The sequence below is a fragment of the Daphnia carinata genome, chromosome 9, assembly GCF_022539665.2.
Source record: "Daphnia carinata strain CSIRO-1 chromosome 9, CSIRO_AGI_Dcar_HiC_V3, whole genome shotgun sequence".
Taxonomy (NCBI): domain Eukaryota; kingdom Metazoa; phylum Arthropoda; class Branchiopoda; order Diplostraca; family Daphniidae; genus Daphnia; species Daphnia carinata.
Window position 1 is genome coordinate 2,832,852 of NC_081339.1, and position 18,309 is coordinate 2,851,160.

The 18,309-nt window shown below is 41.1% G+C and overlaps 2 protein-coding genes across 3 annotated transcripts; one reads left to right on the forward strand and one right to left on the reverse strand.

The window, feature by feature from the left end:
* Positions 1 to 762: 762 nt before the first annotated feature.
* LOC130689042 (POU domain, class 4, transcription factor 3-like) lies at positions 763 to 14,999 on the reverse strand. 2 transcript variants are annotated; one of them, XM_059496760.1, is made up of 6 exons: positions 14,864 to 14,999; positions 14,465 to 14,565; positions 13,905 to 14,156; positions 3,794 to 4,045; positions 3,039 to 3,736; positions 763 to 2,429 (listed from the first exon to the last, which is right to left on the reverse strand). In XM_059496760.1, the coding sequence occupies exons 3-6, from the start codon at positions 13,980 to 13,982 to the stop codon at positions 2,087 to 2,089; spliced, it is 1,371 nt and encodes a 456-aa protein (XP_059352743.1). In that variant the 5' UTR covers positions 13,983 to 14,156; positions 14,465 to 14,565; positions 14,864 to 14,999; the 3' UTR covers positions 763 to 2,086. The 2 variants fall into 2 exon arrangements, with proteins under 2 accessions (XP_059352743.1, XP_057368045.1); XM_057512062.2 differs by lacking the exons at positions 13,905 to 14,156; positions 14,465 to 14,565; positions 14,864 to 14,999 and adding an exon at positions 5,739 to 6,442.
* Positions 14,570 to 17,713, forward strand: LOC130689046 (synaptotagmin-1-like). Its single transcript, XM_057512067.2, has 5 exons — positions 14,570 to 14,740; positions 14,874 to 15,127; positions 15,241 to 15,390; positions 16,108 to 16,365; positions 17,024 to 17,713. Exons 1-5 carry the CDS (start codon positions 14,608 to 14,610, stop codon positions 17,711 to 17,713), a joined length of 1,485 nt encoding a protein of 494 aa, XP_057368050.1. The 5' UTR covers positions 14,570 to 14,607.
* The last annotated feature ends 596 nt before the right edge of the window (positions 17,714 to 18,309 follow it).

An 18,309-nucleotide genomic window follows, 5' to 3' on the forward strand; every position in this document is an offset into this window, starting at 1 on the left:
CAAAAATTTGATCCTTTCAACTTTTTTTTCTTTTCAGGCCCTAAGCTGAAGACTAAACAAAAATACTATAAACCATAAGAAAGAGAAGAAAAAAAAACACACTGCAGAGTTTGCGTATTACAGAAGCAGCTTGTGAAGAATGAAGCTGCGCGTGTGCCTGGAAATGCCGAGCATCCAGCGTATTACGGTGGGGATGGCAGTCACTTTAGGTTCATTCAATATTGAAATGAGATTGAGGTGAATGTTCCATTATCTCTGCAGGAAGCAGCGAACAGCAGCACTAAACAGCAATAGAGCCTCTTGACTCTTATCTAGCAGTCGTTCGGCTCTCTTTTGGCTTTTCTCTTTTCTGAAGACTGTATAAACTGGCGAGTCACACACAACAGTCTCGTCGGGGCGTTCCTATCAAGGAGATATAACCGACAAAAGCGAAAAGACAGTGGAAGGGAAAAAAAAAACTCGCTATTCTCACTGAGTGTCATTCCTCTTTTGGGAGACAACACTGGCACTTTGGTCAGATTCATTATTCATCAAGGTTTGCTGCGCTTCGCTTCTGATTTCCAGCCATATAGTGGCTGTGTGTAGCACATATTTCTATATATATTGTAATATTAGAAATGCGTGTATTATTATACGTTTCTCCGATATCTCATGTCTCTAGTCCCAGCTTTTTAAAATTTTCTTTCAAAGGGATTCGATGATAATATTTGTGATTCTCTGTTTTTGGCAATGAAAATTTAAGAGAATAAAAAAGAACGGGAGTACATTTATAACCGAATGAAATGTTTTATTCAGAGAAAAAGATTACTTTTCGCAGGGACGGGAACAGGCGGAGGAATATTAGAGATCGAAACAACAATCAACTGGGTGAAATATTGACGTCACAAATTCATTTTTTTTTTTTCATTTTTCTTTTTTTTGGTTCACGTTTCCAGCCATTTAAATCAAAATAGACACACCAGAGAATTGAAAAATAAAGTTAGAAACAAACCAGCATAATAGTGGGATAATTAAAAAAAAAAAAAAAAAGGGAGGATGACAAGATTTCAAAACGAGGGACTTTGAACGTATAGAATAAGTCAACTTGTTGGGGAAATTGGACCCAACAGCACAATGTCTATTTCTACATTCATGGCTATTTTAATGGCATGTATATATATCTTTTTTTCCCTTCCTCGATAATCTTGATCATATCACATGTATATTATATGGTTTGAATATGATGAATCCTAAAAGACTGAGAAAAAGAGATCAATATATATACACGTCGACACGACGGGCAGGTAATTGGGATAGGGACAATCAATAACGACGTGTGTGCATGAAATATTGAATTTTTTGTTTTTGTTTTTTGTTTTTATCTTGTCAGTAATTCAAGCTTTTTTCTTTAGCGGCAACGAACAAACATTACAAACAACAAAATCGCACGGTAATAGAATAAAATCAGCACGACATTTACCAAGAAAAAGAAGTCGTTTCTAATTTGGAAAAAAAAACGAAAAACAAAGATGAAAAGAGAAAACCCTGTTGATTAGCGCCGAACATTACACGTTAATAAAGGTGGGAACACACACTGCGTATACCCACGTCCAGAATAGGTTTTTAGAATGGTCGTGTGTTTACCTATCGATATATATCCAATGAATTCCTATAGATTTCTTAAATATTTATAAGTATGATGTGTTTAAATCGAGATCGACGTTGAGCACGTAATGTTACTATAAATATAATAATTTTTTTTTGTTTTTTTAGAAGATTCTAACATACAAACAAAAGACAGTCGGATTAAAATCAGCCGGAGCGCAAGATATTTTCAATTTCAATGAAGCAGAAACGTTTGCGGGATCGCTTCCGTAAGTGACCAGAGAATGTTTAAGGGACTCGAAAATGACCAGACCAGTGGACACACGTAATATCATTATTTTTTAAAGCTTATTTATAGTATAGATATATATATTATATATAAATATATAAAATCAATTCATTGACTTTCTCAATGTTCTTTGGTTCCGTTTTTTTAATTCAAATTTTTACCTAATTTAATTTACTTTTGTTTGTTTTCTCCAGGGTAAAGAAGAAAATGGATTTAGCAGGATTGTTGAGCTGCAAATTTCATGCGCTTCTGCTTTTGACGTTGGTTGCAGAACCAGACGCGGACGACGTTCTTTTTCAGGTCGAGTTTCTCGGCTATGGCGGCGATCTTCTCGCCGGACGGGCGGGGCTGGACGGCAAAATAGGCCTCCAGTGAACGTTTCTCCGGGGCGGCGATCGACGTCCTCTTGCGCTTCTTCTCGCCAGCTGGCAAGACGGAAGGCGCTTCCGGATCGCGACGCTTATTTCTCGTTTGCGCTTCAGCTTCTTCCAGCCAGGCGTGAAGTATCGGCTTCAGCGCGATCATGTTGTTGTGCGACAACGTCAACGACTCGAACCTAATTGGGGAAAAAAATAACGTTTGGAAAATGAAAAATAAAAATTTGCATTTGTGGTTATACGTTCATAAATTCTTAAGGCCTATTTTTTATTTTAATACGTGGAATCAAAGGAAAAGTTGATGTTATTCCACGATCTACCCAACTATGCAAATCCATACTAGTAAGATATAAAAACCTGGATCACAACATGTAATCAGGAAACTTGAACGCTTATGCAAAAGAGTATTCAGAAATCAAAATTAAAAAAACAAAACAATTTTCACTTTAACGGAATCAACAAAAAATATTAAAATAGAAAGGTACGGAAAGGACGTGTAAACGTATACAAACACGGCTGTGCGTCTACGTGAGTGATAGCGGCTTTTTTATCAATTATAGAAATGACTACACATATGTTTTAAATACTTGATTACACCCGTCCTTTGTGAAAGAAACAGACGTGAATCAAACACTGTGTGACCAGCTTGTCAGTCATCTCGTAATCCCATTTTTTTAACGTAATATTCTAACCGCCTTTGTTTTTTGCTCTCTGACAGCATCACTGAACATGTTACATATCTATATAATTAATTAGATTTTTATTTATTTATTTATTGTGTAGCTCACCTGCAAATGGTGCTCTGAGAAAGAGCGCCGACGCCGGGCAGGCGGAGGTTGGCCAGCGCTTTGCCTACATCCGCTTGAGTGACGCCCAGTTTGATGCGACGCTGTTTGAAACGTTCGGCAAAGGCCTCGAGTTCACGCGGATCGGAATCGGTGTCGTGGATTCCGAGCGGAATTCCGGCCATGCCGGCCATTGAGCCCATTCCGTTGTTGCTTCCGGCATTGCTGTGCTGATGCAATTGATGGGCGTGAGCGGCAGCCGCGTGAGCGTGGTGAGGAGTCATCGTCATGTGATGCGGATGTCCGTGCGAATGGCTGTGCTGGTGATGATGGCCAGAGAGCCCGGCGGCTGCTGCGGCAGCGGCGGCCGCCGCCGCAGCCGCCGCCGCGTGATGGTGGTGGTGGCTGTGCGACGCCATCATGGCGTTGCTGGCCATGGCCGCGTGACTGTACATCCCGTGAAGGCCGGGATGGTTCGACATGGAAACGCTTCCGCCGGAATTGTGATGAGGATGGTGGTGTCCGCCGCTTCCGCCGCCGTTGCCGCCGTTGCCGAACGGGTTGTGCTGATGGCCCAGTCCGCCGTTGCCCGACGATGACATTCCGTTCTGATCCGACATGGACGTCAGCGATCCGCCGACCGAGGTGCTGACGGACAGGGCTTCCATCATTTCCATCGTATCCAGCGACGGATGAACCATCTGATATTAAAATTTAAATCATTTGCTTTAGAGTGAATGCATTTCGGGACACCATACCTGATGTTGGCGTCCATTTTGGGTGGACTGGATCGTCGCTGTAACAGAGACGGACGAAGGGACGTGACTGTGTAGAAATCCATTGCCGTCGTGATGATTACGCAACGGCTTCAACGATTCGCTGCCACTTCCTCCACCTCCGCCGGACGATGCTGCAGCGAGAGCTTCCGATCGCGCGGCCAATAAGCCATCGCCAAGACTCCCAAACAATTCCGGCTGACCGTACAGAAATCCTCCGCCATAGTCCCGACTCTAAGCAATTCAAATTATTATTATTTTAAGCCAATTTATATCAAATTACGAATAATAAATAAGGCTTGTAAAACGAACAATTGAGCAACATACATTTAGAACATTTGATTTAATCGAAAAAAATTCGACAATTGTTTACACACCTCATAAAAAACCTTAAAGAACAAACATGAAATTGATTGTAGGCCATTCCACGTAACGAGGCGTTTACGGTTGGAAGAACGTCCAACAATAAATCAAGTCATTTCGGTACATGTCCATCAGTGATTCAAATATTTGTCCTTATTAGCTTATTAAGAAGCTAATAATAGATCGTACATTCACTAATCAACGTGGAATCTTAATATTAATAAAAATTTAAAATTCCATATGCAATGACACAATTAAAAAGGTTACCTAACATTCACTATTTAAAGTTTAGTACCTAACGTGATTGGGTTTGATCGTTTCAAAGACAACTTGTTCGTACAAGTGACGGCTGTAGACTGAAACAAATTCGACTTGCATTCATCGAACGTTGCCTCTTTTCACAAGGAGGCCGGGTAAGAAATGACACGTGCTGTCAAGACCGTGGGAAAAAAAAACCGAATTTCTCAGAAACGTTTGCCTAAGGAATCGAATGTGACGCAATAGAATTCAAGGGCAATTCTAAAGGGAGGAAGTTTAAGAGAAAAGAAAGGCGGGGGAAGGATACCATTTAAAGAGGTTATTTCACTTTTAAATAGCTGTTAATTAACAGGTGCAAGAAAAAAAAATGAAACGGAAGGCAATTACATTTTTTTTTTAAACTACGTAGGCCGTTAGGTACGAGAAAGTCTAAATCAATTCGTAATGAAAGGCAATTAGCTCTCGATTTTGGGCGTTGATGGTAAATCAATTAGTATTTCAGTAGCGCTTTGCTAAGTGAGAATACAACGATACAGCAACATGATCACGTTCGCAGCTACTTTAGATAAAACGCCTAACACACCCGGCGTCCAATTAAAGATTTCAATTAGTCAGCAATCAGAGCCGTGCATGCTGTCAGGTGCGCTGGCAGAAGGGAGGCAAATTATTTCAAGATCCAAGAGGGAAAGGGGGTCGAGGGAATAAACAAAACACGTCGCCATTAGCTAGAGGAAATTATATCGCTTCGTGCGTTTATACCCCGTTCTAACGCAAATGCACCAGGTATATCAACAAGGGGATTGCTTTATACACAAGGTGATAAAAACAGATATAACCTTTTGAATCTCTCGGCTTTTTTGTTTTCCTTTCAAAAGGCCTATGCTCAATGTTTAGAACGAAAAGCAATCAAGAAAAATCCCAAAATGCAAATTAGATTTGTTAAGCATTTTTTTGTGTTTGCTACATATGCAAATAAGGGGGAAATTTCTGTTCCAACGGAGAATAGCCCTAAGGCCATGTTAGCCGCATTTTGGTGTGTGTTATTGTCGCTTACGCGTCATACACGCCAGCGTGAGCGTGTGTGACGGGAAATGATCAAGCTCCGCCTACCGAATGGAAACCAACGACCAATCATTTGGCCCGCAATAGATGAACGACGTCTATATGATGAACCACAAACCCCAAAGCTCCACCCCAACGTTTTTCTTTTTGAACCCCAAATGTTTGCTGTTCTTTTCTCTTTTTTTTAATCATTTCCGATAGCATTTTTTAATTGATTACGTTTGATACGTAGACACACACTGACCTGTGAATTAGTCATGCAACGTCTCATAGATTCGGCGGCGGACGAGCGGTAGGAAGTGGGCGAAAATCGGCCCCCTGCGGAAGAGTAGCACGACGAGTTGCCGGCGTTGACGACGGCTGCGGCTGCGGCGGCTGCTGCGGCCGCAGCGGCAGCCGCGGCCGAAGTGATGATGGGCTTGCCGTTATTACTGCTACCGCCATTGCCACTGTTACCGCTACCCGGCGACGAATGGTGATGATGGTGGATGCTCTCCTTACTGTCCGTCGCGTACATCATGTCGTTTCGATCAATGATTCAGGCAACACACAACACACACACACACACACACCAAACACAACACGTTTCGTTTAAAAAAAAAAAAACGAAAACAAAACAAACAAAAAAAAAATGTTAGAATTATTCGAAATTCCCGCGTAGGTCACTGCAATCGATTAAAGGTAGTAATTGTTTTTTTTTTTTCTCCCTGTTCTTTAGCTGGACACTAGGCGTGAAATCAATCGTGATCTACACGGAAAAGATGGCGGCTCTGTTATGGGATTCTTTTAAAGACAACTGGCTGCATTAGAACAAATAAATGTTTTCACGAAGTCGATTCGAAAAGAAACCAAAACACGCAGCACGAAACGTGACTAGAATCGCTAGTTTCTATTACATAGAAAAAGACGTTGTTTTACAGGATTGGGACGAGCGTGAATGAGGAACGATAAAGAGAAATGAATTGTCACTGATCGAATGGGGGGGGGAGGTACGGCAGTCCCGCAAGTGAACGAACAGCGTGTCAAACTTCAGCACTGGGACCTCAGTTTTTGTTTGGCCTCTCTCTATCTCACTCTCATCTATATTACTGCTCTTATTCTTGCCGCAGTGCTCCTCTTTTTCTCTCGTCTCTGCGGGAACCCGTGATCGGGGTGGAGTTGGCACTGTATAACAGGGGACGTTGTAGTTGAATAAGAGGAAAAGGCCCCGCCCAAAACTCGGCTATCGGTGGGAGGAGTCGTAGAGTTTCCTATACGCCATCGACGTCAACCAATTAGAGATGGCCCCCGCGTTTGCGCCGCTCATTCATCGTGAAACAACGGATCACCAAAATAGCCTCGCCTATTTTCTTGGGGTGGTTTTTGTTAGCGCCATTTACAAGATTCAAGAACTGCCTTCCTTTCGCTTTAACGAACGCAAACTTTCGGCTATAAGCGTCTCGTTTTTCTTCGGAAATTCACAGTTATAATGCAAATTATTAAACGAGACACGCATAAAAAAAAGAAGTTTACGAAATCCACCCACGGATTTTGTAAATTATTTCATGCCTGATCTGAAAAAAAAAAAGCCTAAAAACAGACAACGCAATCTCAAAAGTTTATGTTATGGATTTGAAGGTATGTAATGGGAATTATCCATGCACGTGTCGCTGAACGTTGTCAAATGAATGCTGTGAACCAAACAACTAGACGACTTCTCTTCTTCGTTTAAAAATATTGGGCTCGTTTTGAATGACCTACGCATTGTTTTGTTTAAGTATAACAACTAAGACACTACGACACACCGTATATACTTAATGAATCAACAAGCGAAACAGTTGAAGATCACGTTTGTGAAGCAACCCCCCCCCCCCCCCCGCTTTGCGCTGTGAATGGTAACCCTTTTTGACACAATACCGAGAATTTCGTATGCATCATCAGGTGGTCGTGTATATTAATGGCTATAAGAAAGGTCAAGAACAGCCCATGTATAGTCGATTTATTTGTACACGACCGGCATCTAACGCATCATTTTTTCATTATGAATGCTTTATGTATACATAGATATACAGTCGTATATATATATATATGTATACAAAATGCACGAGGCGACTCGATACAAAGCCTTGTGTTAGGTCATCGCAAATGGCTTCCAACAATGCCTTTATTTTGAATGGCTCGCATCTATTCGTTTTTTTGTTGTTTTCCCATTCAAATTGAAATACGCGTAAACGTTAAACGTAAAAGAATAACTGTTCAAAAATAAAAAAAAAATAAAAAAATACTTGTGTACAAGAGAGGGGAAGAGAAAAGGGAGGGTGGAGACATTGATGACATTGCATGACCGCGTATAGGGCCGTGTGTGCAGTGCCATATGGTAACGTACTCACGCCCGGGAAAGAAACAAAAAAATATGTTGGGACGATACGAGACTGTTCGAATGCCACTTTATTCTATGTGTATAGTATACTGTGTGTGTGTGTGTGTCGCGTACAATCGTATCGTGAAAAGAAAAAAAATAGACGATGGAGAGAGTCCCCAACTCGACATCACATGTTTGAAAGGAAATATAGAAGCGGATACAAATAAAAGAGAGACGGCCTCTTCTGTTGTGTATCCTATCGATTGGCTATACCTTGAATGCTACACGCTGGCTGTAGGATGCAGTCATCTCATTAAATAAGATGATTGCTGCACATTGTTCTCTGCACGCATTTCAATGGTAAAAACGAAATCCATCAAAATCAATCGTCTGTCAATAAACAATTGTCCAGATGGATTACATTTTGTCCCTCAAAAATAGATTTCTGATGTCATCTAGCCGTGATTTTATTACCCATCCCTTGTATATAGATTGAATTACATGGATTTTTTTTTTCCTTTTTCAAATTCCCGCCGGATGTATATTGCTACTTCCCTGTATGCAACCCCCCTCCCTCTTACATCTCCCCCTCTCTTTTTTTTGGCACGTTATAGTTTGTGTTGTATATACACAACAAAAGGGGCTTTGTAAGGCAGAGATTATGACATAGTGGGGGGGTGGGGGTGTGTACAAAGAGAGCACACACACACACACAAGAATGAAATTCAAACCGTAACAGATTGTGTGCACAAGGGTATTGGCCCATGTCATTTACTACACAAGAAGCGGGGATGAACCATCAAGGTAGTCTAACTACTTTCCAAGTAGAGATTTTCTATTTAGCTGTTGTGCGTTAACCAACAAATCACGAGCTCGATTAACACTCGATCTTGAGTTCAAGAGTAAAAGGGTCACATTACGGTCCCGATTAATACACAAAGAAAAGACCCTCATTGCAATTGTACGTTAAAATGGAGGGACTTGTTTCAAATCAATTCATACGTGTTCGATATTTATGAAAAAAAAAAAAAATTTGTTAGAAAAAGAAGCAGATGTTACGTCATCTAAGGTTGGTGTCGATAGGAAATCGCGTTTATATCGTAAAAAAAAAAAAAAGTTTCTTTTCGTCATTGAGTATATCGGCGTGTTTTTTTTTGTTAGTAAGTTCTATTCTTCTAAATCATTAGAGCAAATCATACACCTGTGTATGTAGACAGGCCCTTCCTCCCCTCTTCATCGTTGCCCTTTATGTCAATATGGAAACATAATTTCCATTCCGCCCCTCCATCCTACAGTTACGTCATTGTTACACAAACTACTCTTATTCTTTTCATCCACTCTAACAAAAAAAAAATTGTGCCCCGAGTGTCAAACGATGACGTCGTTCATCAAATCTAAATCGAACTATTTCGAAATCATTTTTGTGCCACATCAAATTGAAAACACGGGGAGAAAACATGGCCGTTATTGGGACTGTAGCGATCCCAACCATTTAAGGGACTACGAGGGCTCGAAATGAGCATTCACCGTTTTTATATAGACACGCTTTCCGAATGTGTGTATATATAGAGATAGAGGGTAAAGAAAAATATAATAATGAGTATCACATTGTGTTTTTCCCAACCGGTCAGACCCCCATCGTTGTCGGCCCTTACACCGCACATAAAAAAATGGCCCTCTATATTTTGAAAACAGGCCGCCTTCTCTCTCTTTTTATTTTTTATAGCGTTCCATATTACGATGTATGCATTTTCACAAAAAGAAAAGAAAAGAAATATGATGAATAAAAATAGCTATAAAGAACAAATGCGTCTGTATATTACCTCATTCGGTCCAACGAAGAGGGCGATATATAGTCATCATAATAATAAAAAAAAAGAGAGAAGGCGATCGATTGAGAGTTAATGGTCCGCGTCGCGGCCGTCTAATTGCGCAACTCATTTCTCCTATCAAAAAATCATGTAGTGTAGTGTCCGATAGTCTCTAAAAAGAATTGCGGTCTTCAATGTGAAAGGCTGGCGCAAAAACCATATAAAAACCATCGACGTGAACGACTAGAGATGAGGCAGGTAGGACGGACGCACACACAAGTCCGTTCGCGGAACCGATAACAGGAACCAGACGGTTCCGGTTCCATTCTTTTTTGTTTAAATGGAAACACATTGCGCGCTGTCTTTATTCATTTGGATGTGTATCGCGTAATTAGAATCTGTGCTGCATATACAAAAGAATCTGGACAAACACGCGACTTAGACGTGCATGTCTGTCAATCTGCGCTTTCAACAGTTTCTACGGCAACTTGACCAACAATGAGCTCGTCAACCGCACTACATGCTGGACAATGACACGAAAACTAAACATTTCCCATTTCGAATGTCATTTCAGAAAAACAAAACCGGATGTATTCCAATACTTCCGGATGTAATTCCGGAGAAAAAATCGATCCAGTCGTGTTAACAAAAAAAAAATTGTCGCAAAAGATCTGAATACTCATACCCTTATTTGTATCCCCCCCCCCTTCATACGATTAGTAGATAGACCCAACAGTCTGACAGGAAAAAAGACATAAGGTTCCGATACCCAAAAAAAAGGGGGGAAGAAACCCATAGAAAACGAACGTACACACAGAGAGTAATAACGATTAACTCAATTTGTATACATCTACTGTATAGACAACCGCCCCCTCCTTTTCGTGTCCTTTTGTATACACATCGTGAGGATAACAACATCCCCCCCCCCTACCTCTACGCCCTCCCCTTTATTTTTTTTCACTTCGGACAGCAGTGCGTATGTAGATACGACACACCCCTTTAATTCCTTGAACAAATTGATTTTGCTTAATAACAAAAACACGGGGATGCCAAAAAAAAAAAAGGTGAGGTGGGGGGGGGGGGGGGGGGGGGGATGTTTGCGGCAGTCACGTGACCGCAGACAAGAGTCACGTGACGTCGATTGATGGTTGGTATTAAGCATCATTTACACACACACACCTAGTTCTATACATCACACACACTGGGGGGGGGGGGGGGGGGGGGGGGGGGGGCAAATGCTTAGTCGAGAGGCACAACGATTACTCAATAATGATTTGAGTGGAGTTTGATTTCTCTTTCTTTTTTCTACGTATTATTTTTTTTTCGAAAAGAAAAATAGTTGCAATAAAAGTAATTATATGTAACAAACAGAGATAGATATTGTTCTAACGAAGGATAGGGACGATATGTAACGACCATCAAGAGAGAGAGGGAGGAATAGAAATAAAAGGCATGTGTGTGTATGTATAAAAAGGGGGAAGGGGAAAAAAAATATGGGCGTCAAGAGTTTCATCGATGATTTCCCAACTGAATTGGAAAGTAGTTACATTCCTCAGTGGCGTTGTTGACCATTAGAAATTATCGTCTGATCGTGCAACACGTGTGAAAAGTAGCGTCTCGTTGTTGTTTTTGTTATCATTACAATCGCAAGATTTATTGGCCCTCTGATTGGATTATAATAGCAGCGATGCGTTTAGTCCAAAACACGCTATAAAAACACGACGGAACAAACTACACCCGTTACGGGTGTAGTATCCGTTGATCAGCTGTGTTTTGTTTTTTTTTAAGATAAAAAAAGGAAAAGAAAAGAAAACGGAAATGTTATTGTAGATATATGGTAGGTGTCTGCCTAATAACGAATGACTCTGTTCGGCATTCTAGAATCAATCAAACGTATACGAGGGGGAGGGGCTCTCGATAGATAAGGACATTATTGTTGGGGGTTACGATCAAGAAAGAAAACTGGAGGGTTTCGCCATCAAAGAAAAAAAAATCATTTTTGAGTTTCGAAACGAAATCGTTAGAAGTGTGTGACGGATGACTGGAAGTGCCATCAGTAAGATCAAATTTTACAATGCTGAATCATCCATCAAAACGCCTGTTGCCTTTTGCGGCTGTTGCATCTTACTCGATTATAAATCCCCCCGTTGTTTTGGTATAAGAAAAAAAAAAAAACATCACATTATTGTTTCGATTATTTTTTTAAAACCAAAATCTGTAAAATTCATTGATTCTTTGCTCTGGGTTTTTTTCGCATTTATACAAAGACCCCCAAACAAAAGGGCTCGTAGATTCTACATCGATTGAAACATTAATATAGAATCGTTGTATAACAGAGTTCGTTATAATCTGTGTAATGGCTTCTGAACGAGCAGGTTCACGTCGCAATAAAATGGGGAGAAAAAAAAAAGAAAAATTCAAAAACCAAAATTTTTCTTTTGTTTTAGAACGCAACAAGGACTGTCGTAGAGGAAAGGTTATCCTATGAATATTCAACTAATTTCCATGTTGTCCCTTCCCATCGAAAAGGAATCCCCATAAAATAGGAGAAGATGTTTCAAAATGCTTTGAAGCAAAGTTGTTTGTTTTTTATAATGACTCGGCAAAGTAGGTATCACGAAAACATGTAAACTGTCTACAAAGTGTGTCACTCTCTGGCCAGACTGTACAGGACGACCTTTTGAGCCGATGGTCCAGTCCTCCGAATTTCACCGCGACTAGTCTCATGTATAGGTAAAAACAGGGTAGTGTAAAACTTTGGATTCCTCATAGAATTATAGATGGCGTATAATAACGCAGATCTAGCCATGCATAGCCTAAAAACACACAGGGGCCATCAAATGTTTAATAGGCCAGTTGAGTGGCAACTGCGCTAGATTTTACGGGTCGAGGAGGGCGGAGGTTATTGACGTTGTCATTCTGTCAAACAGATCTGCATCTTGGAAAATGAAAAGTAATGGCTCGGCAAAATGTTCATATGCCTCCTCAATGCAAAGTCCTTTCTGAAGCTGCGTACTGCTTTTTTCAATTATTGTACCAGTCAGGTGGGAAGGTTAGATGGATAGGATAGATGTCAAAAACTGAATCCAGCTCATGTTTACTTCAACGTTTTCGTTTCCAAAAAAAATTGCTTTGTTGGTGTTTACTGACAGGTTCTATTGGGAATGACGTTAAGTGGAGATGGGCACATGTGACCCTTTCTGTCGATACATGAATGAGTGAAGAGGAGTAATATCTAGCACGACACCTTTTCCCTTTTTGTTTGGTTGGATTACTAAATAAACATTGAAATAAAATAACAGAGGCACAAAAAGCTTTGAGTTTTGTTCAAAAAGTTTTGATTTTCGGCCGCTTTTATGTACGAGACAACTTCAAGTTTTGAAAGGGAGAAAAATATAGCGTCTACCTCTTGTATGCAAAGTGACGTACAAATTTGCATAAAAGATAAGTGTACGACAACGGCAATGTCTGTTGCACCCTACGCATATTTTCACTTTAAAAATTGGAACGTGAAACCCCGAACTGATGGGTGACATTCGTTTTTAATAATCAAAAATATTCAAGTGGCTCTTGCAATTGAAAAAAATTTTTTTTTTTTTATTTTTGTAAATTTTGAAAATTTTGATGAATATAAAAAAAAAATGTCTCCGTAAAAATATGGAGAGAAACAAAAAGAGATTGATGTATAAAAAAGGCGTGGTCTTGGGGCGTGGGTGTCTTCAAAATGAAGAGAAAAACAAATTGGAAACAAAATGCGAAGATGCACCTGTTTAAAACCTCTGCTGCTCTACATTCGTGCAACGGCATATAGTCATAGTCTCTGATAAAAAGACATAACCTAAACATGCCATACTAAATAAATCAACTCCCCTCGCATAAAAAATTTTTGAAAAAAAAAGAAGGGAAAAACTCGATTTTACGTACTTCCTACCATCAGGGGGAAAAAAAAGGGAAAAAGGGGGCGACTAAAAATCAAAGAAAAAAAAGAGAGAGAGAGAACGACAGGATTGATTGAAAATTCATGAGTTTGCGTTCTCTCTTGCAGATGGGGAGGATCGACCGATAAGAGAAAAAACAAAAACAAAATCCTTCCAATAGAAATCTCGATACAAAATAATAATAGCGTGATCTAACGCATCAAATCTATCAGATTCGAAAGGATCACATAGTTTGTCCGTTATTCTCAAGGCATACGCAATTTCAGTAGATTTCATGCGGCCCTAGCAAAAATCGAAGATAATGAAAAACGTACACATACCCCCCCGCAGTTGGAGATCCACGCAGCTTTTGATTCCGGTTTAGATGTGCACCTGATTTTGTTTTTTTTTTCTTTCATGTTCCGTTCCACGATGTTGAGAAGCACATGGACGGAGAAGAAAACACAGCGGCTGTCCGTGCGTCCATCAAGTTTGAATTATCGATGAGCTGGACACGCGATGCGGTTCCGTCATTCTATTCGGACTGTTCTCTTATTGCACCGTCTCATTTTTTTTCTGTTCGGACGATAGCCCTGCCGATGAGAAAATGAAACAAATGACACACGATCAGCGTCGTATACATATGCAATGCGAATTTGAGGTAGAAAAAGAGACGGTGAAACTCAAATCTGCTGAAACGTCAGAAGAAAAAAAATGAAAGGAAAGAATCGAATAAATATAAGGAGAACGAGAGACAAGTGAAACAGGTGCGTTCCCGTGAGCTGCGGGAATGGAGGGTGGCCGAATTGTGGGGGAGGACGAACAAACAAGGACAACACGCAACATTTTCGAAAACAACTGGGAGAGTAAAAAGAGAAAAAAAAATTATAATGGCACGTACACACAGCCAGAGAGACACCTTTCGGCTTTCCCCCGTGTGGTCCAGGTGCCCCATTCAGTCCCCCTTCAAGTTGATAATCAGTAATGTATGACACTCTCTCGCTAGAAGAAAGTAAAACAGGATTAGGCGATCAAATTTAAATCATGTTGTGGTCAGTGTTGAGTCTGGAAACGAAAATGATTGCCATGTTTGGTTGCGCAATCGTCATCGCTCTCAGTATTTTGATTGTCATTTGTTTTCTTATTCCGGATACCTGGTGGATATGGCCGTGGACAGGTATAACTAAATCAATTCTTTTCTTTTTAAATCCATTTTTAAAAATGTAACGATTTTTAACTTGGGTTACGTCATCGTCTCAATCTACGACGCCATGTTTAAAGAATGAATGACTCATATTACCAAATGACAGGTGAACCCGTGGCTGGCGAGACGGAACGTACTGGCGCAAATGTTAAACTCGAGAATTTCCATCACTGGCCAGCGGAAGGCTCGACTGGAATGACGGCCGATTCGAACCGAAAGCCTCGTTTGTCTCGCAACGAACTGTGTTACGATTCTTCCGGATTTTCCTTGGATAGCGGAAGACCTGGCTCGTACCGCGGATCCAGCAGCAACGCATCCAGTACCGTCAGTGAAGCCGGAATCAGCCCGTGCAGTAGTAGGGTAGGTCCACCTTTCGCCATGAAATAAAAACAAAAAAATGAAAATGAATGGTTAAGTCGTTCATCTTAAAATCTAAATGTGACGTCATATTTTATGTTTGTCTGAATAAAAAGAGCGGATCGACAACGACGTTGCAGACGCCGGTGGACGAACCGAATCGACCTCAAGTGCATCTCACGTTGCAATCGAGCGTCGTCACACAATCGGACGTCAACGACGTCAAGCATTCAGCTATTGATCAGCTACTCATTATCACAATCGAGGTAACGTTTTGATGCAATTAAATGGACGCTCGAGTTTTGAACTACGGCCCTCTGTTTGGATGGGGGTCGTGGGGAATTTCGTGTGTCTTCTAATATGCGGGTTGCGTTTAACGTGCGTCACTGGGCGGTAGAAATTGGGGTCGAGGCAAACACCTGACGTTAAAGATTACCTTAACTTTAAGGGCAATGTGTCATCGAATTTCGTTGTGTTGGAGGTCATATCATCTAAATAAAAAGAAACTCAACTCCCCCCCCCCCTTTGATGACGTGTTGTTTTGAGACGCTACCGTCCGCCCATTTAACCATCGAGCCGATCGAAATCCGCAGAACAAATGGCCTAGTAACATGAGCTAAAGCAACAGATTTGATTATTACTTTTTGTGATGGGGTGGAGGGGGAGGCTCTTTTCTTTTTACTTCGTAAGCGTATATTATGTAGAGACAAAAGTTAAACATGTGTGTGCATATTGAAAGAGATCGTGTTCCCATTGACAAAACTAAAAACCCGCCCCTCTCCACACAAGTAACAAACCCAATGGTAGATACATATACGTATTATAATCCGATTAACTGTGTCAGCAGGGGAGGGTTATAATTATTAACTAGATGCTAGACAACTATTTTTGGTTTTTTAAAAAAATTCCGCGAAATTTGAAAACTATTGACACTCAAATGCAACACAAATTTGACTTTAAGAACAAATGAATTTGTAACGCAGAATGCAACTGACCTTCCATCGAGGAGTTATGTTGATACGGTCGATCCGTCCGTCAGTGTCCGTTTGGAGAAGAGGAACAATCACCGGCTGGGCAGTCTGATGGGCGCGTTGATTGGCAGCGGAGGAGTTGTCAACGGACGGAGAAACAGCCACCACGTCCTGACCGAGGATTCCACCTGTCCGGTCGTCTACCACAGCCGACATCCGCGCTTCCATCATCCAGTGACGATAGCCGTGCCCAAATGCACGCAACTGAAGGTTCGAAAAATTTAAAAAAGAAAAATTATAAAAAGACGTTCAAAACTTATACGGGGCATCACTGACGTAGCTCCGGAGCGGCCTATAATATCCCCCTTCTCGATGTCTGTTTTCCTCCAGTTAATGGAATATTCAATTTCAGTTCAGTCAAGCGCTTGGCAGTCGTGATGAGATACACCGAAGTCTGCGCCCGTTTCCCTGTTAGTTTGTAAGCCTCGAAAGCTATTATAGGCAAAGCCTTTTGTTTCCCCATTATTTCCTTCCGCTGTGTGTGTGTGAGTCTATCCGGCCCAAAACTTTCAAGGCCTGTCTGACTCGCTTCGACCGTGAATAATGATCCAAGGTTAAAACCGATCCTCAGACGATTTGGCCAAATTGTAAATTCTGTTCAATATGGGATTTCATGTCTGAGATCTAGGGAAAAGAAAAAAAAAAGAAGAGCTATTAGAAACAAGTAGAAGATCGTGAATAATTAATGTAAATCATTAAGACGATAGGCGTAGCAACGATTGAAATTTGTAACCATCCATTGAAAAATTTGACGAGGAAAAACAAAACAAAAAAAATCAAGAACTGGTTTTTCATCCATCTGGCGATCATCCTAATAACTGATTTGAATAAAATTCAAGTTCATTTTTGATTTTTTTTTTAATTACAGGATTGCCAATTGGTTGTAAAAGTGGAAGACAAGGACAAATTAGTCGGTGTGACTGAACTGGGACAGTGCACGGTGGACTTTCGCGAGCTGGATTTCTTAGCCGGATGGCTCGATGGAGGAAGCCCCGAGCGACAAGAATCGATCGTGCGTCTCAGTCGATTTCTCGACATTTGCAAACCGGTGGAAAAGGGAGCCATCCTTTTGGGATTGTCTTTCCTTCCCACTTCCCAGCGCATCACCGTCCAAATGACGCAATGCAACCGGCTCTTAAAAACAGCTGATTCGTCTTTAACACAAGCTGTGATCCGTCTTTTTTTGCTCAACGAATCGGGCAGGGTGTTGAAAAAGAGGAAAACGGCCCCGTTCAATTACCCGACCGGAGGCGGTGGAAGGATCGAATTAAATGAACTATTTCACCTTGACGTTGAAATTGAGCGCTGGGATCGTTGCGTAATTTTGCTCGTCTTATCGCGAATGCTTTCAAATGAGCTGGCCGCGTCACAGGCCAGCAGTCAAGAGTCCAGCAGCCTAGACGGACCGCCTCGGCCGATTCGGAGCCCGCCAATCTACCACCATTCGGGTCACGTGGCTCTCGGCAAACGGGTTGCGGGTCACGCCGAGCGGATCCACTGGAACAGCGCCTTCCAGAGCCCTAGACGAGTCATCAGCCAATGGCATTGCCTACACTAAAAAGAAAAAAATTGGGAAAAATATTAAAAAGGAAAATATTAAATTAAAATGTGTGATTTTCTCTTTTTCAACATTTTCGGGGCGTTCGTGCGCTTCTTTAGTTTCACGTCCAACGGAAGTTCGCCGACGTGGCAATCGAAAAGCCATTAATCATTTTTCGAAAATTGTTTTGACAGTTTCCTTATTTTTTTCTTCTTCTCCTCCTATGCGATTTTCAGCCAACAGTCGAACGACATCCAGTTTATCTTAATGTTATATCAGGCAATATAAATTTTGAATGGAAACTCATTAGCCTCAGTTGACGATGATTCAAAGTTCGCATCTTCTTCGTGCCATACATCAAAAACCCTAAACATGAAATTGTATTTTTAAAAAAAGATAATTCGTTTGTTTTAAATCAATAAAATTATATCTACGTCATCGGTTTGTTGTTGGACAAACAAAACACTGGGACGTTCCCGCGGTGGCACGCAAATGTGAACGCGGGAGTTTTTGTTGACACGAGCCTCCACGTGCGACCCACTTTTGTTTGTTTCCTTGGCGGCCATTCGATGGAGGTCGTCCATTGAATTCAGGCTCCCATATGATGTCCCTCG